The sequence below is a fragment of the Neopsephotus bourkii genome, unplaced genomic scaffold, assembly GCF_033783945.1.
Source record: "Neopsephotus bourkii isolate Nb327-2 ecotype Australia unplaced genomic scaffold, CSIRO-AGI_Nbou_v1 NB_1433, whole genome shotgun sequence".
NCBI lineage: Eukaryota > Metazoa > Chordata > Aves > Psittaciformes > Psittacidae > Neopsephotus > Neopsephotus bourkii.
In genome coordinates, this window is record NW_026901910.1 from 6,261,458 (window position 1) to 6,286,188 (window position 24,731).

The 24,731-nt window shown below is 55.4% G+C and overlaps 2 protein-coding genes across 2 annotated transcripts; both read left to right on the forward strand.

The window, feature by feature from the left end:
- Nucleotides 1-436: 436 nt before the first annotated feature.
- ACAD8 (acyl-CoA dehydrogenase family member 8) lies at nt 437-5,148 on the forward strand. The gene is made up of 11 exons (XM_061368582.1): nt 437-543; nt 1,016-1,116; nt 1,507-1,676; nt 1,855-1,964; nt 2,160-2,236; nt 2,440-2,577; nt 2,924-3,059; nt 3,160-3,257; nt 3,344-3,496; nt 4,210-4,312; nt 4,734-5,148. The coding sequence occupies exons 1-11, from the start codon at nt 450-452 to the stop codon at nt 4,784-4,786; spliced, it is 1,233 nt and encodes a 410-aa protein (XP_061224566.1). The 5' UTR covers nt 437-449; the 3' UTR covers nt 4,787-5,148.
- A 669-nt stretch (nt 5,149-5,817) lies between these two features.
- LOC133220453 (beta-galactosidase-1-like protein 2) lies at nt 5,818-24,354 on the forward strand. Its single transcript, XM_061368585.1, has 19 exons — nt 5,818-5,942; nt 8,901-9,098; nt 9,241-9,309; nt 9,513-9,608; nt 10,519-10,627; nt 10,847-10,939; nt 13,355-13,436; nt 15,359-15,423; nt 16,361-16,445; nt 17,054-17,191; nt 17,512-17,592; nt 17,775-17,881; nt 18,222-18,368; nt 18,684-18,755; nt 19,566-19,644; nt 20,398-20,485; nt 22,488-22,602; nt 23,248-23,364; nt 23,771-24,354. The coding sequence occupies exons 1-19, from the start codon at nt 5,860-5,862 to the stop codon at nt 23,855-23,857; spliced, it is 1,911 nt and encodes a 636-aa protein (XP_061224569.1). The 5' UTR covers nt 5,818-5,859; the 3' UTR covers nt 23,858-24,354.
- The last annotated feature ends 377 nt before the right edge of the window (nt 24,355-24,731 follow it).

Here is a 24,731-nt window from a genome sequence, read left to right on the forward strand (position 1 = left end):
CTCCGCACTGATGGAGGAGAGGCCCCGGGGTGCTTGTCCCGAGCGCGGCCCCCTCTGCCCTGCAAGAGCCGCTCCGGAGCCTCCCACCCCGGGGCTCTGCCTCGACTTGTTACTCGCGGCTTAACGCCCTCAATCCCCCTTGGGCAAGGGCTGCGCCTCCATCCCCTTGGCACTCGCCCTGCTCCGGCGGCATCAACTTTTCCACCTCCCGTGCCAAGCGCTCCCTTCCCTCCTTGCCCCGCTCCATCCCTCCCCACCGCCCCCCCCGGGTGCCCCTCACCGGCCCCTCTGGTCCTGCCGTTGCTCAGCGGGCACCGTTACGCGAGCGGAGGCGGCAGAGCCCGCGGGCTCGCCCCCTTCCCGGAACCAGCGCGCAGGCGGGAGGCGCCGGGGGCCGGACTACAGCTCCCAGCCTGCACCCGAGAGCAGCCCCGCGGTGCGGCCGCGCCATGGCCTGGTGCGGGGCCCCTCGGGCAGCGCGGCTGCTGCCGCTATCGCTGCGGTGCGCGGCGGGACGGCGCCGCATCGCCTCCTGCATTGACCGTGAGCAGCGGGAGGGGAGCGGATGGGAGGGGATGGGGATCCCCCGGGGAGCCCAAGCGCTCCGTGCCCTTCCCCGGTACCTGGGTTGTGTCCTGCGGGGTCAGCGTGGCTCGGGAGGGCCCGGTGTTAACGCTGGAGGGGCGGCTCGTACCCCTGGTGCTGAGCGGGGGCTCTGGTTACTGGGGCCGAGCTGGTCTCCTCCTACGGGATTCCTGAGCGCTGCCCAGATGCATTGCTGCCGGGTGTCACAGCGTGTGGGACTGGAGCTGCGGCATCCCTGGGAGAGGAACCAACAAATCAGTGCTGGGTGAAGCAGGATGCAGGCTCTAGCCAAAGCTATAGAGGGCTGCTTTATTCTTAGCTCGCTTCTCGGCTTCCTTGCAGTCCCAGGCCTTGGGACACTCGGGTCCTGGTTGACACTCGGTTTTCTTGCAGCAGACACGGTTTCTGAGCTCTCTTCCCTCTTCCCTAGCATCCGCTGGGCTCACTGAGGAGCAGAAGGAATTCCAGAGCGTTGCCCTAGATTTTGCTGCCAAGGAGATGGCTCCTCACATGGCTGAGTGGGATGAGAAGGTACCGCGGCCGCAGCAGGGTTGTACCGCTCTGCTTTGTGTCCCTTAGGCCATGATGGGTCTTGGGGCTCCCTAGAGGGGTGGCCCTGCGGTAGCCCCTTGGTGCTGTCACATCTGTAGGGCTTGGCTTTGAAGCTGCTGCTGCAGCTGGGGTGGGAAGCCATCAGGAAGACCTTGAGGCTTCCCTGGCCATGCTGTTCCATCACCTGAGACCTGGGTTTACTCCTGAAGAGGCTCTCTCTCTGCCTACATAGAGACAAACCATTCTGCAACCCACCCAGTTAACACCAGCTCTGGAGGAGTTTGGGTCTGGCCTTGCTGTACCACAAGAGTTTGAATGCTGAGGCTGAATTCACCCTGGTTACTGCACTCCCTCTGCCTGTCCCGACAGGAGATCTTCCCCGTGGACACAATGCGGAAGGCAGCCCAGCTGGGGTTTGGTGGGATCTACGTGAACCCAGACGTCGGTGGCTCTGGATTGTCACGACTGGATACCTCCATAATCTTTGAAGCGCTCTCAACGGGGTGTACCAGCACCACTGCTTATATGAGCATCCACAAGTGAGTTGTTCCGTGGGCTGGATGCAGCTCCCTTGGTGCTGCTGCTTTAGTTCAAGTTGGGATCCTGGGAGGACTTCCCAGTGGTTATGAACAAACAGGGTCCAAAAGGAGATGCCACCAGGAGGTGATCCTGGCTGTGCAGGCCTCCTGTAATGCTGCTCCTTCCCTGCTGCTCCAGCATGTGTGTTTGGATGATCGACACCTTTGGCAGCGAGGAGCAGAGGCGCCGGTTCTGCCCGTCCCTCTGCAGCATGGAACAGTTTGCTTCTTACTGCCTGACCGAGCCAGGTGAGCATCCTCATCCCCCCCTTCCCGGGCTCCCAGTGCAGCCAAGCTGGATTTGACCCTTCCAAGCAGCAGGGAGGTTTCTTCTCGTGTTTACCTGGGCAGTCACTGGGATGTTGGGAAGGGGCAGGTGAGGGGGGGGTTCAGGCTCTGGACTTGCTTCACTAACCCTAACCCTAACCCTTACCTCTTGAGCAGGAAGCGGGAGTGATGCAGCTTCCCTGCTGACCTCAGCGCAGAGGAAAGGGGACTCCTACGTCCTGAATGGCTCCAAGGTACCCCCTTGCTCCTCCTAAAGCTGCTGGATGCAGTGCACGCACAGGGTTTCATCGTTTCCATTTCCTGCTGTCCCCTCATCTCTGTGTATTCTCTGCAGAGCATTCGCCAGAGCTGGTCCCTGAACCCCTTCTGGGGTCTTCATAGCTGCAGGCTCTGGGCTAGCACACAACAGGGACCCCTTTGTTGTGCCTTTCTGCAGGCCTTCATCAGCGGAGGGGGGGACACGGATGTCTACCTGGTGATGTGTCGCACCGGAGGCCCAGGCCCCAAGGGCATCTCCTGCATGGTGCTGGAGAAGGGAACACCAGGGCTCAGCTTTGGGAAGAAAGAGAGGAAGGTAAGAGGCTTGGGGCTTGCTTCCTGGGTGCTGGAGGGAAGTGCTGGATAACGATGAGGGATCTCTTCTGGAATGGGACCAGAATCCCACCTGGACCGTTCTTCCCAAGCCAAGCCCAGCTTAGGTGAAGTTGGCCCTTTGTGAAGGGAAGGGTTTTAATGTCGGAAGCACCACGGACCGTTGGATCTGTGCCTCTTCTCAAATAGATCATTCCTGTTTCCACACTGAGGCCAGAGCAAGCAGGCTGGGGGTGCTCTGCAGCAGCTTGGCAAGGAGACCGAGGGGCTGAGAGCAGTCCTGTGCTGGGAGCTGGAGGGCAGGCTGAGGGCACTCTGCTCTTCCCCAGGTGGGCTGGAATTCCCAGCCAACTCGGGCTGTGATCCTTGAGGACTGCGTGGTTCCTGTCAGCAACCGCCTGGGAGCCGAAGGGCAGGGCTTCAGCATCGCCATGAAGGGCCTCAATGGAGGCAGGATAAACATCGGTGAGAAAGCCAAGGGAGGAGGAGGAGGAGGGCAGGATCATCCTGCTCCCTGTCTGCGACTGCTTCCCATTCACTCTGTGTCCCTGCCTTCTCCCACCAGCTTCTTGTTCGTTAGGAGCTGCTCACGCCTCTGTGCTCCTGGCTCGGGAGCATCTCTCCGTGCGCAAGCAGTTTGGGGAGCCCCTGGCCAACAACCAGGTACCCTCCATCAGGGCTGGGAGGGGACGCAGCCCAGACTCCCCCCCCCTTGCCCTGGGGATGCTGACCTGCCTTCCCCTGTGCAGTACCTGCAGTTTGGGCTGGCAGAGATGGCCACACGCCTGGTGGCAGCGCGGCTGATGGTGCGCAACGCGGCGCGGGCGCTGCAGGAGGAGCGGGAGGATGCTCCGGTGCTGTGCTCCATGGCCAAGCTCTTTGCTACGGATGCGTGCTTTGAGGTGGGTGGCTCGAAGCATCACTTGGGAGGGTGTCGGGAAGCAGCTGGGCACTGTCAGGACCCAGCCCCAAGCACGTTCATTGAGCCAGAAGCCTCATTTCAGGAGCAGGGACCGAGTTCTGCAGCCCATGGAGGCTCCACAGCTCAGGTGCTTCCTGCACTGCCTTCTAGAGGACCAAGGAGAGGGACACAACAGGATAATACCCATGCTGCAGGCTGGGAGGTGTCCCTGCCCATGGCAGGGGGTTGGAACTGGGTAATCCTAAGGTCCTTCCCAACCCATTCCACGATTCCCAGGTAGCAAGTGCTCTTTGGTAGGCCACTGAGAAAAGACATTACCCCAAAATGTCCCTGAAAAGGAGAAGCAAGAAGGGGGGGAAAGGAGCAATTTCTCCCTCTGTGACCAGTAGATGGTGGTGTTGGCGTTTTGCATCGGTAGCACCACAGACATGCAGCAGAATACCCCTTAAAAGCGTTTTCCTTGGTATTTCCGTGCTATAAATGCATCGTTAATATGAAACAGCACTTGGGTGATGTGCTAGCACTGAGAGCAGCACCGGTGGGCACTGGGAGTGCCTTGCTGCCGCACCGCACTTGAAGAGACGGCATTAAGTGACCAGAGCAAAGAAACCAGGCAGGTTGCTGGGTTCTTACCAAGCTCCTGTCCCTGCCGTGTCCTCCGTGTCCCTTCACTGGTGAGCGTTCTCTCCTCAGATCTGTAACCAGGCTCTGCAGATGCACGGGGGCTATGGCTACCTGAAGGACTACGCCGTGCAGCAGTTTGTGCGAGACGTCAGAGTCCACCAGATCCTGGAAGGTAAAGGGCACCGTTACTGCCAGGGAAACATCGTGTCTCTGGCAGGGTCTGCCCCTCTCTGATCTCATTTGGGCCATTCTGTGGGCCCTCCTTTGAAATCCCTTCACCCACACCCAGGACATCCTCTTCCCAGTACCAGGTGGGTCCACACACTCCATCTGTGTGTGTTAATAGTGAAAACCTGGATGCTGGTTGATATCCACTCCTGGTGCTGCATCCTCTCAAAGCCCAAATCGATACAAGCACCGGGATCTGCCACTCTGAACCCTGAGCAATGTGTTTTGCCCCAGCACCTCCTAAATGCCACCTCCATCACTGGGAGGAGCTTTTCTGTGCTGGAAACTGCTGATCCAGGGAGAACCCTCTATGTGGGGGGGATATCCCTTGGCTGCCTCTCTTCTGCACCCCTGTCCCGCTGCAGGTACCAATGAGGTGATGCGGATGATCGTGGCCAGGAGCCTGCTGCAGGCCTGAAGCCAGGAGCTCTTCTCCAGCCTTAAAATGCCATCGTCTGTGACACTCACTCTGTTGCCCTCCCCTGTGCACCAGCTCCCTCCCTGGGAGCGCAGTGGGGAATATCCCTGTGGAAACAGCCTTTCTGCCTCACCCTGCCTGGAAGCACACAGCTGGATGCCCCTCACATGCTGCCACTCTGTGCCTGGCAGAGCTGCTGTGCCGTGGCTCCTATTGTGCAGCCTGAGGATGCCAATCACAGCAGTGAATACCAGCCTCTGTGTCCACATCTCCATCACGGGCTGCTTGCCACACCAGAGAAACCCCAGGCTCTGCGGAGTCGGGACTGAAACGGGAACGCCGGGCAGAGGTGCAGCCTTAATCCCATGGGATTTTTCCTCTAGTTCAAGGGAGCTATTTGCCTCTCGGGACATAGGGAACAAGGTACCCACATACTTGCAGCTCTGTCCACTTGCAATGGATTTTTAACTATGAAGCAGGATGCTTCTGGGCTACCTGGAAGCATTCCTTTTTATCCCAGCACACCTTTCCCAATGGAACGACTGCTTATTCTCCCTATTCCTACCAGGTACTGGTGCTTAATCTAAGCGGTACAAACACTAAGGTACTGTATGGGAACAGTTACCTGTTGTTCCTAATGGGTACTCCCTGCCCTGCGCAGCGTAGGGGGAGTGCATCAGTGAGCTCAGGTATTTCCCCCCTCCGATTGTGAATCAATAAAGCAGTGATGGTGATTTGACTGACATAGCCCTTCCTTCTGTGCTATGGCAGGGATTAAACCCAGCTCCTCTGCTTCACCCATGAATGACGGACCCTTAGCGCCTGCCTTGGGTGACCGGGCTCGGCGCTGCCTCCCTGGGTAGCGGCCGGCGGAGGGGCACAGGGACCCGGCTCGCCATACCGCCTCCCTTCGCCCCGCCCTGCGGGCTCCTAGCCACCAATCAGAGGCTGCTAAGAGGCAGGCCGAGCCCGCGGCTGGCCAATAGCGGGCGATCAGCGGGCGGAGCGGACCAAGGCGGTGGAGTGAGGAGGGGGGGCTGTGGCGCCGGGCCCGGTCCCGGAGCGCGGCCGCCATGTGGCCGTGCGGCGGGCGGCGGCAGCGCCGTGTCGGCGGGGTGGCGCTGGTCGCGGTGGTGCTGTGGGTGCTGGTGCGGAGGTGAGAGCAGGGCCCGGAGCGTGGGTTTGGGGTGGAACGGGTGAATTCAGGCAGTGCCGGGCGGGGGGTGAATCCATGGGGATGAACCCAAATCCTTCCTTGGGTGGGGGGGAGCGCGCCCTGCTCCCGTCCGTCAGCGTGGGGACGGTTCGCACGGGTGATGAACGCAGCGGCTGCCCGTCAGAAACGGGAACGGGTGCGGAGCGGCCGGCTGCCAGCCCTGCGTTGCGCTGATGCTGTCCCGAGGGATGCTGGCTCCCCCGAGGCTCCATCAGCGCAGCACGGGAGCGGGATTCCCGTTGGGAAGTCGGTCCCGCCGCTGGGGCTGCTCCCGTTCTGTGCACCTCGCCCCAGCCTGTCCCGGGTCCGGCTCTTCCCATCCCGTGCCCGTGTGGTACCCAGGGAGCGGCGCGGTGCCCGCCTCCCGCTGCTCCAGGGCGTTGTAGCCTGGATCGCATCCGTTCGGGAGTGATGCTCCTCCATGGATGCGCCTGTCTCACGCTGTGGCTGGACGGGTGCGTGTTGCGCTTGTCCATGCCGAGCGGGGAGCTCGTCAGTGCCCGGCACTGGGGATGAGCCAAGGGAAGATGTGGATAGAGCAGATGTAGGGATCTGCACAACCTGCTCCAGTGGAAGGAGTCCCTGCCTATGGAACTAGGGGAGCTCCTTCCATCCCACACCATAACAACCTAGGATTTATTACCCCTGGGATTTATTGGATGTTCATAATGGGTTCTGGAATTCCTAGCAGGAAACTACCTGATCCTCGGGGCTATAGACAAGCTCTGGTTAAGTCCGTGTGTAATTAGAAGCAGAGTTCTTTTAGGGCCGGTCTTGGGTTTGTGCCACGTCCGTTCCTCACAGAGGGCTCTTGCAAGCCAATACCTGGTGAAGGGGTGGAAGCCCGCTCCAAGGAGTGCCTGTAAAGCAGGGTGTCCATCGGAACCGGCCCGTTTGCTCCCCCTGGGAATAACCTGCACCAGGATCCTTGTCCCCACCACATTGAACAAGCATCCAGGGCTCGGCTGCCTGGCACAGGACCGGGGTTGCCACCGGACAGCAAGTCCTGAGGGGAGGCAAAGCAAAGCTGTCCCTTTCCCTGGCCACAGGAAGCCTGGAATAAAGAGCTTAGGGGTTAAATGGAGTCTCTTGTCCCTTAGTGTGGGCAAAGCAAACCATGGGTGCTTCTCACCTTGTTTTGGCTTCGTTTTCCTTCTCCTTTGGCCGCTGTGGGTACGTGGGGGAGCGATACCAAGGCTCGATCCCTGCTCATCAGAGAGGACTTGAGCCGGGTTTGGGGTTTTTTCCTTATGGAGGTGAGAAACCCGAACCTGGGAGCTATAAATTGCGCTCCATTGGAAGCGCAGAGGTGGGTGCAGCTTGGTGTTGAGGCAGGGAACGCACCAGCTGGGTTCTGGCCAGCGTTAAGCGGATGAAGTGATGGGGTTATCTTTACCTGGCTGGGTGTTTCCTGTGGGCAGGGGTGAGTTAGGGCTTGGGAAGTGATGGGAAACAAGGGATTTTCCAGCTTACCCAGGAAGGATCGGAGTCTCCAGACCCCTGTGAGCTTCCCAGCTCTGGCTTGCACCAAGCAAGAGCAGAGGGAGCTGCTCTTTGGGGAGCTCATTGGCTCTAACACACAGGGATGTTGGATACCCTGTGGATGCATTGAGAGCCCCCTCCACTGCTGGTGAAGCCCATAGGAACTCATTGGGAGCAGCGCTGCCGTTCCCAAGCATCACCCCATCATCCTCTGCGCCCGTTTCTCCTCCTTTGAGCCGCCCTGTCTCCCTGTGAGCTCAGTTATTCCTGCAGCACCATTATGGGATGTGTTCCCAGCTCCTTGCTCACAGGCAGTGGTTGCAGGGTGGTGGGTGAAGGCTCTCCATCGCTAATCGAGACTTCCTTTTGCAGGTATTACCCGTGCCTGCTGCCGGCTGTTTCAGAGCCCTGTGGGAGCGCTGTGCTGTACAGGTACCCTGGGCTTGCCAGCCAGCCCCTGCAGTAGGCTTAGTTCCTTTGGTCTCCTTGCGTTGTGTTGAAGGACAGGTACTAGCTGCTGGTTAGCAACCCCTCTGCTAACACCTGCTCTGCACCTAGAGTAGAGAAAGCAGCTGGAGCTTGAGGCATCTCCCTCCCACTCCTTGCTTGCTTGGGATGGGAATCCATCCCTCACATCAGGCTGTGCGGAGGAGCAAGCTGCTGTTGTCCAGCTCCTCCGGGTATTCAGAGCAGTGCAACGGGGATGATGGAGGCAGTTTGATGCTTGTTGATGAAGTGGTTTCTTGGTTCAGCCCAACCCAACGGCAAGGGGGTAGGGAATAGACAGAGCACGCAGGAACCATCCCGAATGGAGCTGTGGTAGCATGAGGACTCAAGGTGGTGAAGTGCCGTGGAACCTGGCATCTCCTTTGCTCCCGGCCTATTGGCAAACAACATGGTGATGGAAGCAGTGCTGGCGGCTGGCTCTGCCTTTCCTGGGATGGATGTAATCCAGGACATGGAGGAAGAAGCTCTCTGTTCCCACCGAGGGCACTTTGCCTTCCATGCACGGAGTTGGAAGGTGTCAGAGGCCACAGGGTGCGCAGGGTACCACTACCGAGCTGCAGCTGCTGCTGGAACAAGGCCCTGGGGATCAGCCATCCTGCTGCAGCACAGGGACATCGGAAAGGGAATGACTTTGGGAAGAGCTGGGATCGGGGGTGAGGAGCTGCCCTCCAGTGTTACCAGTGAGGCGGTTCCATGCTCCGGGCCGGAGCAGTGCCGTGGCATGGGAGCTGCTACTGAAAGGAGGGGTGAATGCACACCATGGGCAGGCTGCCCTCTGCCTATGGCTCTCTATGGCAAAGAGCGTGGCTTGAGGAGCAGTCAGCGCGGACCCTGCCGGGTAAGGGAGCACGAGCAGCTTCTGAGGGGCCAGATCTGATCCCTGCTCCCATCCGTGCCTTTCTCTGCCAGGTTTAACTGGAGCGAGCTGGTCCCTCTGCGGCTATGGGGCAGGACGCTGGGCCTGCAGGCAGAGCACTCGCAGTTCCTGCTGGAGGGCATGCCGTTCCGCATCTTCGGGGGCTCCATGCACTACTTCCGAGTCCCCAGGGAATACTGGGAAGATCGAATGCTTAAAATGAAAGCCTGTGGCTTGAACACCCTCACGACGTAAGTGTCCTCCCTCCCTCCCTATGGCTGCCATAGCGGTCGGTGGGATTTGTTCCTCCATCCCCGTTGTTTGCCCAGGGGTGCGCGGGGGTCTTGGTGTGCTTCACCAACGCAGAGCCCTTTCCACCCCTGCACTGCCCAGGTACGTGCCATGGAACCTCCATGAACGAGAGCGAGGGAAGTTCGACTTCAGCGGGAACCTGGATCTCGGGTACGTGGTGCCTGTGCCAGCTCCGCTCCAGACCCGCTTGGCTCTGCTGGTGCTGGGTGAGGAGGTCGTTTCCAGCCCGTGCCTTGGTCAGGCAATGGAGGCTCTCATTCCTTCTGGAGCTCCCTGGAGCTGCAGTCCCCCTTGGAGCCTCAGCAGGCAGTGCTGTGCAGTGACTGCACTGATGAAGCTCTCTGCATCCCCAGGGCCTTCCTTTCGCTGGCAGCTAAGAACGGCTTGTGGGTGCTTCTGCGTCCTGGCCCTTACATCTGCTCCGAGTGGGACCTGGGGGGTCTGCCCAGGTAAGTGTGTGCTGCTTCCCTCGGGCACGCAGCTGAGCCCCATTCAGGGATGGGGAAGGGTTGGCTGACCCCAGACCGTGCCATCCTCCTGCTGGGTGAGAGCTGAGTTGAAGACATCAGCGTTGAGGCTCGCCTGGATGCTAGATCCCAGTGGAGCCACTTGTTTTCCTCACCATCAGGAGCATGAACCTTACTGGAGACACTGCACTGGGGATTGCTGCTTGGAGTCTCTGTTTCTCCCTTTAGCATCAGAGGGCTCAGGGGGGGAACTGGAAGGTGTGTGGGGATGGCTTGTGTGCCCAGAGGCTCTATGGGACATAAGTGCCTGTATTGCCCTGTGCATCTCTATCACTCAGATAAAAGACTGATAAAGAGCAGCAGCGCTGTTCTCATCTCACAGATAAAGAGCAGTGATTTTGTAAGCCCAGTGAGCTGCACGCAGAGTGTGGGAGCTGAGTATTCCAGACCTCTGGAAGCACCATTGGTTAATGCCTCCTTATGCAGAGACAAGGAAGGTGCAGCACGGCACTGGTCTGCTCTGAAGCAAACTGCTCCTTCCTGTGTTAGACCCAACCAGGGAACTAAGTGTTGGAAATGAGCATTAGAAACCATGGGAACAGCACCTGGAGGCTTTGTTTGGGTGATGGTTGGGGTTTGTGCCCTGGGGGATGCAGGATGCTCCAGGGTAAGTTTAGCCCTTGAAGTCCTCTTGGGAAAGGCATGAAATGAGCTTAGGCCCAAGCTGCAGGACAAAAAGAAGGGAAGGGGTTGGCAATTGCAGCCTGGAATCAGTGGAAGGGGCGATGGGGCCTGACTCAGGTGTCCATACCTGCGCTGTGGCCTTAGCCAAGTGGCACATCCCTTGAGTGTCCAGGAGACTGATGGATTCTGTTTGCTGCTTTTCTCCTAGCTGGCTCCTGCAGGACCCAGAGATGCAGCTGAGGACAACGTACAAGGGCTTCACGGAAGCCGTGGATGCTTATTTCGACCGTCTGATGCCTCTTGTGGTCCCTCTTCAGGCAAGTCCAGCCCATTACCCTCTCTGGCTGCAAGTGGGGACTGTGTGTGCTGGCTGAAGCAGGACCAGGGCTGGCTCTGTCAGCTCTCCAGATCCAGAGGTTTGGTTGTACACAGATGCTGGGATGCTGGAGCTGAGTCTATCCAAGACTCCTGCATCTTCCCTGTGCCACTGAGGCTTCCGTCCCTGGTGACCAACTTGTCCCTTTTGTTCCCAACAGTACAAGAAAGGAGGTCCCATCATTGCAGTGCAAGTGGAGAACGAGTATGGCTCCTATGCCAAAGACCCAAACTACATGGCCTATGTTAAAACGGTAACGTTGGCACGGGCACTTGTTTCTGGGGTGAATCTCTCTCCTAACCACCTTCTGGATGGTATTTTCTTTCTTCTGGATAATCCTGAGCTGGGCTTCACAAACCCTTGGAAGCATCAGCACATAATCCTGCTGCTTTCCCCTTCATCCTGGAGTGGAACAGATGGCTATGACCCTTTTGGGACTGATGAGCCTGTGTTCTCGTGTCCCCCAGAGAAGAGGCTGATGGGGAAGTGGGGGGGTGTTTGGAGTAGATAGCTGGCCTTGAAGAAGCTCTCTCCTTCTGGTCCTGTTTGGCTTCACTTGGCATTAGGGAAAGGTTTCTCTTTGTGTGGCTGTGAGCAAGCCACTGGCAAACAGAGACTAACCCATGCCCTGGCCCCTGAGTGATGGAGAGCTGGCCAGTGCCCACGGGGGCCAGGTTATCCTGCTGGATCTAACGCACAGGGGCAGGGCTAGGGTTGGAAGGAACCTTAGAGATCACCCAACATCAGCCTGAGCTGTTTGTTTGCCCCCGGTACAGCTGCAGGGCAGACCCTTCACTGCTTGGAAGTGCTGCTACAGGAGCGTGCATGGCTGGGAACTGGATGTTCCCCGTGCATCTGACACCCTCTGGGTGCCCCAGCTTCACCTTCAGGTTCCCTCTGGCTCTGGTTGCCCTCTTGCTTAAGGTATAGAGAGGCTCTTGCAGTGAATCAATGGTGTGGCAGGAGTCCTACCCTGCTTAGAGCAGCGCCTGCACTATCTCCATCCCATGGGGTGATTTAGCATCGCTTGGAAGGTTCCATAGGGAATCCATAGTAACGTGAAGGAGTTAATGGCCAGTCTGCACTGACAACAGATCAGCTTCCCCTCTGTGTCACACCAGTGACAAGTATATAAGCACCTGGCTTGCAGAAACCTGCATGGATGGGGTGCAGGGGCTCCGTTGTGCCTGAGCAGCATGTTGCCTCGGTGCTTTTCCATCTCTGTCATGAAGATGCTTCCCAGACCTGTCAGAACAGATCCCCTCGCTGGGCCTGCTGTGGGTGTGTTTTTGCACTGCTGTTTCATCATCCTCTGGTGCTGTGTGCAGCGTGCAGCCGAGGAAGTGCATTGGGGTGCTTGAAGATGGAAATGTGGGGAAGCAGGATCTGCAGGGCATCCTTTTCAATTGGAGTGGGATGTAACGTGAGGCAGAGCTCCTGTTCTGTGTCCTGGTTTGGGCTTTAAGCTCCACTAATTCACATCTGCAGCGAGAACATCCGATGCAATCCTCCTGGAAGGAATATGCCCCCCAGCTCATGGAGCACCTGGAGTGTACTGGCAGCTCCCTCCCTGCACGGAGCAGGAGCTGGGATTAGCTGAGCACACACCCGGGTCTGTTTCTATTCCTGGCTCCTCTGCTGTGCCCTGGAATGCCCTACGCCATTCCCATGTGTGCAGCTCTCTGCTGGCTCTCCATTTCACACTTGTAGTCAATAGACAGCATGTGGATGCACAAGAAGCTGTGTTAGAAACTCCAGTCCCTCGGTAGCTGATCCCATCAGATCCCAGCGCCCAGTGGGGTATCAATAGGTAATTCCAGGTTGATAAACGGGCCCGGTTGTCCCAGCTTGTCTTTAAGCTCTGTGCTGTAACCCCCTAAGGCAGGCTGTGTGGGATGCTCCAGTCTGCTCCTTGTGCTGGTGCCGTTTGCAGCGGTCCCTCTCATCACGCAGCACGCACGAGCCGGTGGCTGCATGGGGTGCAGGCTGCTTTATCTGTGATAAATGCCTTTATCACCACTTCAGAGGTAGGAATTCGGAGCGAGGGTGCTGCAGGTTTGTTCCCCAAGCTCCTCGAGGCTGAGGGAGGGACTCCCCTGCGGGTCCAGTGAAAAGAGGGGTGAATTGGGGGTTCCCCATCTCTCCTGCTTTACGAGGCACTGCTCTGTAAAGAGAACACCCAGAAGAGAGCAGGCCTGGTGGGAAGAGCCTTCTGTGTGCACGGGCATTTTAAAGCCTTAGGGTCCTGTTTCATACAGAGAAGAACTTGTAAATGCATTGCCTTGACTGGTGAAGAGCACCAGTACCTGAGCAGTCCGTGATGCTGTCACTGGCACATCAGCTCCCATTCAGGGAGGGTGAGCTGCTTCCACCTGAAGCCCTCTCTCGATGGAAAGCAGTGATGCTCTTTGTTTAGCTGAGCTCAGAAGAAGGAGAGGAAACCCTGGAGACTGATGCATCACCTTTCCAATCCAGCTTGCTAAGGCACAACAAGGTTTGGCAGCTTTAGGAGCAATGGGAGATGTCATGGGAATAGCGTTTCTTACCAAGACCCTCCCAGTCTCAAGCTATCCCCAGAGGTGCTGATGATGTGCTTGAATGCTTTAATCCCCTGACCAGCACTGAACTCAGGCTGTTAACACATTTGCTTCTCCTCTTTCTCATTTAGGCCCTGTTAAACAGAGGGATTGTGGAGATGTTAATGACCTCGGACAACAAGAACGGGCTGTCCTATGGCTTAGTGGAAGGAGGTATGTGCTTGGAGCAGGTATGTGCTTGGAGCAGGTATGTGCTTGGAGGAGGAGAGCAGGGTAAGGCTGTTCTTTGCAGGGCAGCTGATGAAACATAGCCTTTGGGTGAGAGCAGTATGCTCCATTCACTAAGCTGCACCCATTAGCTGTGTTAATCAGATTAGAAGGCTGGAAATACTTCTTCTTATTGCTTCATTTCAGTAGATACTAAACAAGTACCTCAGCCATTATTAATAGTAATAACTTAAGAAGAAGATACCCACTTTGCAATAAAAAAGAGAAGGGAAAAGCCCATCAAAACCTTGCTGCAGAGATACAGCATTCTGTAAGGTTAGCGGGTTGGGGTACCCCTCTGTGCTCAGCCAGCTTGCTCTGGGATTACAGCCTCTGGTAGGTACGTAGGTGAAGGAGGGCATCAGTTGCTAATCTCATGCAGGGGGATGATTAAAGGCATTTGCCTCCTATTTTTCCTCCTCTTGTTCTTATGACAGGGTTTATATGTCCAGGTTGGACAGAGGGGCTTGGAGCATCCTGCTCTAGAGAAAGGTGTCCCTGCCCTTGGCAGGGGTTGGAACTGGATGAGCTTTAAGGTTCTTTCCAAGCCAAATAATCCCATGGTTCTATACCCATAAGAGAGGGACAAATGCATCCCCTGGCCCTACCCCAGCACTGCATCTCCTCACGTGTATTCTGGTGGTGGGCAGCAGCGTTCAGCCATGCCCACACAGAATCCCTGTGCCCCTTGGCAGTGTGCTGCAGTGCAGCTCTGCCATGGCAGTCCCTGTTTATCCCTCCCCATCTCCTGTGGGAACGTTGACTGCCTCGGAGCTCGTGTTTGGAGGTGCCTTTTGCAGCGTGTTGCATGCTGAGCGCTCTTTGATACCAATTTGCCTCTTGGATGTCATAACAGTCTGCTCATTAGAGTCAACATGTCAAGTAATCAGATGTGTGGAATAACTAGGGCTCAGAGCAGTGGAGCAGCAAGGAGATTATGGAAGCACTACAGGGGAGAGAGCAAAACCACTGTAGGAATGGGTAAGGAAATAGAGAAGGCTCTGAGCTGGATGTGGATTTGATGATTCTGTTCATCACTGGTGTACTGAGTTCTGCCTGAGAGGCATCTGCAGGCTCCCCTTCATGCCAGGAGCAGGCTGGTGCTCTGCAGAGGAAAGCTGTGTGTATGTGAGAGCTGCCAGCTGTGGGAAGCATGGGGAAGGCTTTGGGGACTGGTTCCCTGCACCATTCCCAATGGTGTGCTGCGTGGAAAGCAGAACAGAGCACGCTCACCTGCGGGGTTGCCAAGTGATGCTAAATCCAACCATGGACCAGGGGCTGGGCCGTTAATACCAGATCAGTGCCTTCTGATGCATGGGCTCCTGGAGAGAGGTTGTCCTGCCCCAGTGCTTGAAGCTCCTGCAGTGACATTGGCACACACCAAGGTCCCCTCGTGCTGCACAGGGCAGCTTCCCGTTTCTATCTGCTTCACTGGTGCTGTGCTTTCTCTCACCCACCCCACAGGCAGGACAAGCTCTAAGGTAGCAGGGGTTGATTCCTGACTCCTGGAAGCTCAGTGTGCATCCAGACTGATCAGTTTGCCTTTATGTGGTGCTTTCTGAGGGCCTCCAAGCGCTTTACAGCCTCCAACTAAAGCTTGTGACACCCCGTGAGCTACTCTGATGCTCTCTTTCTGGTACCTGTGAACATGAGAGCCACAGAGATGGCTGCAAGCATCCCACTGTGTGCTGCTCTCCAGTTGGATTCTGCGTACCCAGTGGAGGCTTTGATGGGCAGCTTCTGAGGAGGCTGCAATGATGGTTCAGATGATGCTCCGCTTGCCCCTGAGCTCGTGCTGGATTCCCAATGGTCCCTGAGGCACTCTGCAGGTGGTTAAGGGAATAAACCCTTTCTCTTCTCCCCAATAGCTCTGGCCACTGTTAACTTCCAGAAGCTGGAACCTGGGCTGCTGAAACATCTGGACTCGGTGCAGGTGAGGTGCAGGAGAGCTGTGCTGAGCTCCATGTGGAAGGGCAGCTCTGGAAATGGAGCTCTTGTCGTTGTTATCTTTTCCTTTTTAAGGTCTTTTGTTCCAGAGGGTGATAAAACTGCTCCTTGGATGAGTTTGTTAGGGAAGGGTTGATGAGACCTTCCCAAGAGCTGCTCTGAGCCTGGAACACTTACATCCCTAAGGCACCTGAGCCTGGAACACTTACATCCCTAAGGCACCTGAGCCTGGAACACTTACATCCCTAAGGCACCTGAGCCTGGAACACTTACATCCCTAAGGCACCTGCAGTTGTTTCCTCCTAACGAAACACGAGTTTCTTTAATGCCACTTAACGTGGCACCAGATAAAACCCCTGTCAAGCAAAGGGCAGAATTCCCTTGGCTAGGAATAAGTGCCCTGAGGAGGGAGCGCCAGCCAGGCTGAGCTCCTGGCAAGTGGGATGGGGCTGGCTGTGACACATAGGAAGCAATTGCTCTGTGTCTGCAATTGCAGAGCCTTTTAATGAAGCCCTAATTCCTGCAAAGGCTAATTCCTTGCTGCCAGCACCATGTGCAGCATTAAAAAGGCATTAAGCTGCTGTTGTACCTTGGCAGGCGTTCAGTGCAGTGCACCTGCACGCTCGGGGCTGGCACTGGGAAGCTGTCATTCCTAAATGGGTATTTCCAGGAGCAGAGCAGTGATGAGTGGTTTGTGCTTTTGCTCTGGCTCTGCCACACAACAGGATCCACAAGTGTTTGGTGGCACCTGGGTGAGTGCTGTGGGTTTGCTTTGTGCCTAGAAGAGCTCTTCTGTGCTTTGCTTGGGCACACAGCGTCTTGTTCACAGCACTCAGATGCTCTTAGAGCACGTTGCCAAGCTGCCTTTGACCAATGCTTCTCTAGAGGAGCCAGTTTAACTCCTTGGTTTTGTTTCGCTGCAGAGAGATCAGCCCAAGATGGTGATGGAGTACTGGACCGGATGGTTCGATAACTGGGGGGGCCCTCACTATGTCTTTGATGCGGACGGTGAGCACCGTGTCCTGCTCCTGTAGGGCACACAGCACTTTGCTTTGTGGGAGGCTTTGGAGATGAAGAGCCCTGCAGTGAGTGGCTCACGTTGCTGGGCCAAGGCTTTCCTTGGGTAGCATCAGTAAACGGCAGCTCTTGTGGTGCTGTTTTTCCTCTGGGGTTCTATGCTCTCAGTGTCAGCGTGTCCACAGGCCTCGTGCTGCTCTATGGGGGGTTTAAAAGCCAAGGCTCCAGAACCCCTGGGCATCTGACCCAGGAGAGCAGAGCTGTGTAACACTGCTGTCATGACTGTCTCACCCTCCTGCAGCTGTAGCTGGGCCATTGGTGGTTGAGGAGAGGAGGATGAGCAGTGCTGCCAACCCCTCTGCTTAAAAGCAGAATTCCTGTCCAAGGACATGAGCTTTGCCCTTTTTCACCTACAGGAGAGCTGTATTTGAATGTGTTAATGTGTCCTGGTACGTCAATAGATGTGCTGCTCTTCCTGAGGGCAAAATCCATATCCCAGTCCAAATCCCTGCAGTGACACTGACTGACAAGGACCAGAGTGTTTGAGTTTTAGCCTAGCTTCTTGCTCTGGCCTACCTGGCGCTGCCCTTCCTTTGCAGAGATGGTGAATACTGTGGCCAGCATCCTCAAACTGGGAGCATCCATCAATCTCTACATGTTTCACGGAGGCACCAACTTTGGCTTCATGAACGGTGCGTTGGAGGCTGATGAATACAAGTCAGATGTCACCAGTTATGGTGAGTTTTCTTCCATTGCCTCCCCATGTACCTATAGGGTGCAGTTTGTGCTCCCGTGTGGGCTGGTTACACTTGATAGAAGCATTGAGAAGTGATGACTACATCCGCTTTGTCGTGGAGAGATGAGTTGGAAGAGAGCTCAGAAGCAAGTACCTGTATACAAGGGGGGTTGCAGTAGTGTTTCCTATTTCCAGACCCATTCCAGGGTGTGGAGAACCCCCTCATCCTGAACTGGGAATAGAAGTCTCCTTTGCCCCCTGTTGACAGTGCTGTCCCGGAGCTGCTGTGTGCTCCAAACCACCTCTGTGCTGCTCTTCCAGATTACGATGCTGTGCTGACGGAGGCTGGAGATTATACATCCAAGTTCTTCAAGCTCCGGCAGCTCTTCAGCATGATCATTGGTAAGGAGAGACCCAGCCCCAGTCACTGTCCTGCCTCCACTGTTCAGGTTTCAGCTTGTTCAGCTGGAGCCCAGTGGCTCTCATTGGTTCTTGTCCTAAAGGTGGGTGGGAGGACCAAAGGAGGCTTTAAATCCGGTATCTCAAAGACTTGATCCATCTTTCTCTTCCTTTTTGCATCTCAGGCCAGCCCCTTCCTCTCCCTCCTGTGATTGAAAGCAAGGCATCATACGGTGCAATCCTGTTGCATCAGTACATCTCTCTCTGGGATGTGATACCCTCTCTTCTACAGGTAGTGCTACCAGTTTGCATGCTGAAAGGCATCACTCCTTAGGTGGGAAGGGCAATTAGTGCTTGTTAGCCCAGGAGGGTAAAGTCGGGGAGTGTTTTAGCAAGGAGGCAAATCTTTTATCTCACCTTTTACTGCCACTTCCCACATCTTGGAATTCTGGTTTTGCAAGTCCTTGGCTCCCTTTCTGGCACCTTCCTGGCTGTGGCTTTCACAGGTACCAGGTCGAACAGGAGGCAGATGTAGCCTGTGGCAGTGGAACACCTATCTGGAATGAGCTGCCTCTGGGTGGGCTGTCAGTGCTGAGAGCCCGTTGCTGCCCTTCCATCCTTTCCCTTTGCAGCCCATTAAGTCAGAGTTTCCCATTAACATGGAGAATCTGCACCTGAATGAGAGCAGCGGGCAGGCCTATGGGTACGTGCTCTATGAGACTGTCATCTTCGGTGGTGGCCATCTCCACTCAAGGAACCATGTCCGCGACCGAGCACAGGTGAGGAGCAGAGGGACCAGCCTCAGTCAGGGGTGAACGCTTTGGGCTTGGCAGGCAGGAAATGGGGCAGCCACGAAGGGAAATGGGAAGTTCTCAGCTAAACCCCAACCCTTACTATGTGTGAATCAGGTTGAGGTTCCCGTCTGCTGGAATGTGGCTATTCTGAGGGATGCTGTGATTTCCCTCCCTCACTTCCACGCAGTCAGTGGCACTGAGTTCTAGTAGAGGCAGTTTCCTCCCCAGATGCAGCTTCGTGCAGCTATGGCAGTATAACTGATGGGAAGTTGCTCTCCTCTCTTGTGCTCTGCTCTGCAGGTGTTTGTTAACACCATGTATGTTGGTGAGCTGGACTACAACACAGTGGAGCTCTCCCTTCCTGAAGGACAGGTAACTGCTTGGAGATTGCTCACAGTAGGATGTGGATAACAGGACCAAGACTGCTAAAGGGGAATAGCACCTCCCACCGAATCCCTTTAACAGTAGCCTGACAGAGGGAATGGTTGCTATACCCCAAGGAGACGCTGTTTCACCAGTGGCATACAGGGTGATTTCACTGCCAAGTGATGGTTTGTGCTTGAGAAGTGGGGTTTGAATACATCTCCATCGAGGAGATTCAAGTCCCTGTTGTGTTCTACAACTGCAACTGTAGACATGAAGTACCGTGTAGGCTTCACCTTCCTTAGCACAAAGCAGCTTTTAAGGGGGTTTGGGGGCTTTTGCACATTTTAGGACTTAAATAAAATGAGGGGGAATGTCTCTTACCCTGGCAGGAGTTGGCAATAAGCCCAGTGCCTTGATTGAGGCATGTCAACAGAGCCGTGTGTGCTCCTAGGTGAGTGGGTCGGATACAGGAGTTGTTCTTGTGACTTGATGGAGAGGTGTATGACATGTGCTGTACTGTGTCAGACTCCATTTCTGGCTCTATGGGTGATACCAAAATGATGCTTCAGATTTGAACAGCAAAAAAACCCCCAGCTCTTATGAAAAGGCTGAGAGTTGCTCAGGGGCATCACTGCTTGTAGTAGGTAGAAGGTGCTATCCTGCCCCATGATCCAGAGATTTCCACAGGCAAATTGCAACTGCCAAAGGTATTGGTGCCTCCTTCCCCTCTGTTCAACACCTCCACTGGCCTCTATTAGGCAGGCACTAGGGCTGATAACAGCACTGGTCCAGCTGATGCTCTTATCTTTGTTACAGGGATTCAGGCAGTTGAGACTCTTGGTAGAGAACCGTGGTCGTGTCAATTATGGCCTGGCACTGAACGAGCAGAGAAAAGGTAAGTGAAGTTCTTTGTTCTCCCACTGTCCTACATACTTCTCTGAGCATAAGCCCTGCAGAACTGGGTTTGATGCTGGAGCATCACAGCAGTTAAAAGCTCACCCAATACCAGGAGGAGCAAACTGAACGTACTGAAACGTTCAGGTCTGACCCAGTTGTGGAGCTGCAGGAGGTCAAGGCCCCAGGATCCCATTTTAGTGGGGAATTAGGTGCAGAAACTGCACGAAACAGAGCAGTGGGCTTGGGCACGTGGCTGTACTGAGCTGTACTGCAGAAGAGGTGCACAAAGCCTCTGTGACAGTCTCACCAGCACTCCTGTAAGTAGGAGGATGGATTAGCACCCAGCTTGTCCTGCTACGTAGAGGATCACTTTATGTAACAGGAGAGTGCTAAAGGTGAATGGCTTCTTAAGGTGCCCTGAGATCCGTGGGTGAGCAGCAGTGGATGTTCGAGCCCATGGCACCTTGTGCTGTGCCCGTTAGAGAAGCAGCCCATTGGCAGCTAAACCCAGCAATGCCCCAGTGCCAGCAGTGCTTACTGCCTTGGTGGGTGGAAGCAAAGGAGGGAGTGGAGAGGCCAAAGCCCAGTGATGTTCCCTACTCATTCTGGATGAGCAGTGGGACCACGTGGACTCGTAATTCCATTGCAGAACGTGGCTGCTTTCCATCTCCTGCTGTTGCTCACGTTCCAATAGGAAAACCTCTCAGCTTCAGCTGTTCTTGGCTCTCCATCACCCCCATTGCTCTTGCAGGCTTGATCGGTGATGTCTTCTTGAATAACACCCCCTTGAGGAACTTCAAGATTTACAGCTTGGAGATGAAACCTGCCTTCATGAAGAGGTTTGTGGCATCAAAAACTCTTCTCTTCCTCTTTGGAAACCAACTGTTACCAACAGGGCAAAATCTGCTCCATAGCAGTTCCATAGGGCAGGCAGCACAAGGTAAAGTAGGTGCTGCTTTGTCGATGCTGTGATTTAGGGGTGAAGTGTACCCCCAGTGGGGGGGATTTAAAGGCATCCTTCACAGCAGGGTTGGATCAGGCAGGTAAAAGCATGGCTCACCCAAAGGGATGGGTCCCAGCACACCCAGGGCTGGAGCTGATGGTCTGAAAGGTCTTTTCCAACCTGGTTGTTTCCATGATTCCCTGTTGGAGATGGTTTAGTGATTCAGGCTCACAAGGATGGATTAACTCTACTGCTGATAGTACATTAACAAGCAGGGGGAGGTTAAGGAGCCTCTGTTATAGAGGGACCTTAGCAACTGTTTAAGGCAAACAGATGCCCTATGGACCCTGGCCACCATCCAGAGAGGCTGTTTGCAGCTTGTTCATTCCAGAAGGGAACACAGTGTGCATCCCCCGGGATCTCACAGCTCCTGTGGTGTGTGTAGGAGGGAGAAGAGAGGCCTTGAAATGGCTTTTCACAGGGATCTGGGCATTTCTAAGGCTGATCTTAAGAGGTGCTGGGGGGCTACTGGAAGGGTATTGATGGGGTGACTCCCATAAGCTTGGGCTGCAAGTGAACTGGTTGGGCAGCACTGGCAATTGCCCTGGAGCAGTAAAACACAGTCAGCTGAGGACCACTTCCATGGGTGGGAGGATGTGAAAGGCTTTTAGCTTGCCTGTTCCATGGTTATTCCCCTGCACTGCATCAGTGGCTTCCCTCATTCCAAGAGCTGCGCTTCCTAAGGGTCAGAAGGAACACGTGGGACCCCCACACTCCTCCATTCCTCTTCTATTTGCCCCCTGTTAGAGAGCAGTGTAGGGGAGAGGGACCTGGGGGTCCTAGTGGATGACAGGGTGACCATGAGCCGACACTGTACCCTTGTGGCCAAGAAGGCCAATGGCATCCTGGGGTGTATTAGAAGGGGGGTGGTTAGTAGGTCGAGAGAGGTCCTCCTTCCCCTCTACTCTGCCCTGGTGAGACCTCATCTGGAATATTGTGTCCAGTTCTGGGCCCCTCAGTTTAAGAAGGACAGGGACCTGCTGGAGAGAGTCCAGCGCAGGGCAACTAAGATGATTAAGGGAGTGGAGCATCTCCCTTATGAGGAAAGACTGAGGGAGCTGGGTCTCTATAGTTTGGAGAAGAGGAGATTGAGGGGTGACCTTATTAGTGTATATAAATATATAAAGGGGGAGTGTCACGAGGATGGAGCCAGGCTCTTCTCAGTGGCAAACAATGATAGGACAAGGGGCAGTGGGTACAAACTGGAACACAAGAGGTTCCACTTAAACTTGAGAAGAAACTTCTTCTCAGTGAGGGTGACGGAACACTGGAACAGGCTGCCCAGGGAGGTTGTGGAGTCTCCTTCTCTGGAGACATTCAAAACCCGCCTGGACACCTTCCTGTGTAAGCTTATCTAGGTGTTCCTGCTCCGGCAGGGGGATTGGACTGGATGAGCTTTTCAGGTCCCTTCCAATCTCTAACATACTGTGATACTGTGAATGGTGCCAGGTGCCCCGCAGTTACCGCAGATGCCCATGGATGTGTCCGTGCTCCTCACCTGGAACACAGGCAGGAATGTGTGGCTTGAATCCTGTCAGTTTTCCTTGAGCACCTGCATTTCGGGTTGCACCATGGTACCTGAAGGAGGACGGGCACTTCAGCAGTGTTAGAGATGGTGATAGCCCCACAGAGCCTTTTCCTTTGGGCTGCTGGTGGCGTGGCAAGCACAGGATGACAAAGACCCCAGTGCGGTGGAGGGGAGAGCTCAGCGTAGTGCTTGCCTTGGCTGCTTGCAGCTGACCGCTTCATCCCTTTGCAGCAGGATGCCCCCCCTCTAGAAAGCGACTGCTTGACCCTGCAGTAACAGCCCCGTGCTGTGTTTGCTCCCTCCCTGCCAGCTTGCAGTGTGTGACGGGCTGGAGCGCCGTCCCGGATTACTTTGTGGGTCCAGCTTTCTTCCGTGGCAGGCTGTGGATCGAGCATCAGCCCCAGGACACGTTCCTGAAGCTACAGGCAAGTCCCTTTGTGTTTCCTGGATGGAGAGGTTCTGCAGGGGTCCTGCTGGGAGAGCATGGGCGATGCTGAGCCTGCAGAGCTGCTCCTCTGTTGGCAGTCTTTTCTGCTTGCTGCTCTCTAGCTGCAGAGCACACCGAAGGAAGGAGGCACTGGTTTTCTCCCTGCCTCCTCAATGGGGCATGGGAAGAGGCGCTGCTTTGTAGACATGAGAGTCAGCATTCACATCTTCCTTCTGTGGCTTGTTGCTGCTCTTGCAGAGAACTCCAGCTGTCATTCAGCTTCCTTCTCTGACTTCATTCCCTTCGAGCCGGGGTTGATGCCATCACTATTGTAGTGCTCCCTTTTCCAGTTGTGCTCTGCTGCCAATGCAGGATTTCTGTCACCTGGTGGGAAATCAAGATGTGTCTGTCAAAAGGATGAGGTTTCCCTGCCCGGGCTTTGGAAGCTTTATCCTTTCCATGAGTGCTTTCAGGATAACTCCTGTTCAATGGGGCTTGAACGTTCCCTGCTTCAGGGAGAGCAAGCAGAAACCCTGCGGGACGTGGCCTGGAAGAACGGAGTGTGAAGCAGGGTGAATTCCCAGTGGGAATACCGGGCAGGCAGTGCGGCTGCCTCCGTAACCGTGTGCTCTCCTGGTTCTAGGGCTGGGAGAAAGGGGTTGTGTTTGTCAACGGGCAGAACCTGGGCCGCTACTGGAAGATCGGCCCTCAGGAGACGCTCTACCTCCCTGGCCCCTGGCTGCGGAAAGGGAGCAATGAGGTGAGAGCTTTCCCTTTGCTTGCTTGATGCAGGATCCTGCCCCGAGCCAGGTCCCAGGGAGCTGGCACAGATCATGTACTGACTGCCTGTGTCCAGCTGCAGAGCAGTGCGGCACAGAGGAAGGAGGCTGTTCTCTCCTGAGGTCTGGGAGGTGAGGGATGCTGGCTCTGACAGCCACTGAGACATGATGGGGATCCAGCTCGACCTCAAAGCCATCACGTTCCAAACCAAAGCAAACCGGATTTGGGTCATTTTCAGCATCGTGTGGTGCTGAAGAATCCCAGTCAGTGTTCAGAGCTCTCTGAGTGCTGCTGCTTTTCCCTCCTGGCCTCGTGTGCCTTTTCCTCCTCAAACCGCTGCCAGTAACTTCATATGAGCAGTGTTCACGTGTGCCTTTCTCCTGCAGGTTGTCATTTTTGAGGAGCGCACTGCAGGAAGGATCATTCAGTCTGTGGACATTCCTTATTTAGGAAGGACCCAGTATGTGGACTGATGAGAGCTTCCTCCCCATGGTTGGTTCACCTTGAACATTCCTGGTTGCATGGCTGGGACGTGATGGTCCAGGCACTTGGGCATGTTAAACCCCACTAGACCCAGGTAAAGGATTTACTCTTTGGCAGTAAGTTCAGAAGAGAGAACGGGCCCTGAAGGTGGGTCTGTTGTTTCATAGATGGATGTGGAAGCTCATCTCCCTGGACTACTGAGGACCCACAGCTTGGATGGCTGCGCGTGATGCTATGGACAGCCTGAATGTGGGAGAGTCAAAGTGCTAGAGGCAGGAGAAGGGGAGAGAAAGAACTGAACCCATCTGAACTGAAAGCTGAGCCCAGCTCCCCAGTGACTTTCAAGATGTGTTGTTATTGGCCTCCTCGTTTCTATCATTAGATAGTGAGAAAATAGTTGGTGAGCATGGGAGGAACGAGGTGTGGAAAACCAGGCAGAACTCAGCATCCCTCTGCAAAGAGGCCGTTTCCTTGTTCCCTCGTTGGAAGCCAGGCTTTAATTCAAGCTGTTTTCCCACTCAGTTTTACTCTGGAGGTTTGTGTCTCTCTCAGAAAGGATTAAAAGGGGTTTGAAGAAGTGACCTGTGTGTTGTCCCCTGTCGAGCACATCGGCGTGTTTCAGGCAGGAATGAGACCTTGCAAGGAGGAGAAAGGACCGGTTCATCCTCAGTCATCCCTCCACCCTGCTCGCGCTGGGAAGCACCTGAAGGTGAAACCCCCCCTTGTGAAAGGAGCAGGGATGATCAGATGTGGGTTGGGATAGAAGGGATTGCAGGCATAGCTGCTCTTCCCAGTTGAACCCACTATGAAAGCTTGGCATCTTGGGCCCTGTGTCCTTTTTGTCCCTCAAAGAGAAACCCAGGA

What these genes read in the sequence shown, in the direction of transcription:
- ACAD8 (XM_061368582.1), top strand. Translation starts at nt 450, where the DNA reads ATGGCCTGGTGCGGGGCCCCTCGGGCAGCGCGGCTGCTGCCGCTATCG. An exon ending in GCTTATATGAGCATCCACAA is followed by an intron (nt 1,677 to 1,854) that starts GTGAGTTGTTCC and finishes CTGCTGCTCCAG; the next exon opens with CATGTGTGTTTGGATGATCG. An exon ending in TGGAGGCAGGATAAACATCG is followed by an intron (nt 3,060 to 3,159) that starts GTGAGAAAGCCA and finishes TTCTCCCACCAG; the next exon opens with CTTCTTGTTCGTTAGGAGCT.
- LOC133220453 (XM_061368585.1), top strand. Translation starts at nt 5,860, where the DNA reads ATGTGGCCGTGCGGCGGGCGGCGGCAGCGCCGTGTCGGCGGGGTGGCG. An exon ending in GTCAGATGTCACCAGTTATG is followed by an intron (nt 17,192 to 17,511) that starts GTGAGTTTTCTT and finishes CTGCTCTTCCAG; the next exon opens with ATTACGATGCTGTGCTGACG. An exon ending in GCTCTTCAGCATGATCATTG is followed by an intron (nt 17,593 to 17,774) that starts GTAAGGAGAGAC and finishes TTTGCATCTCAG; the next exon opens with GCCAGCCCCTTCCTCTCCCT.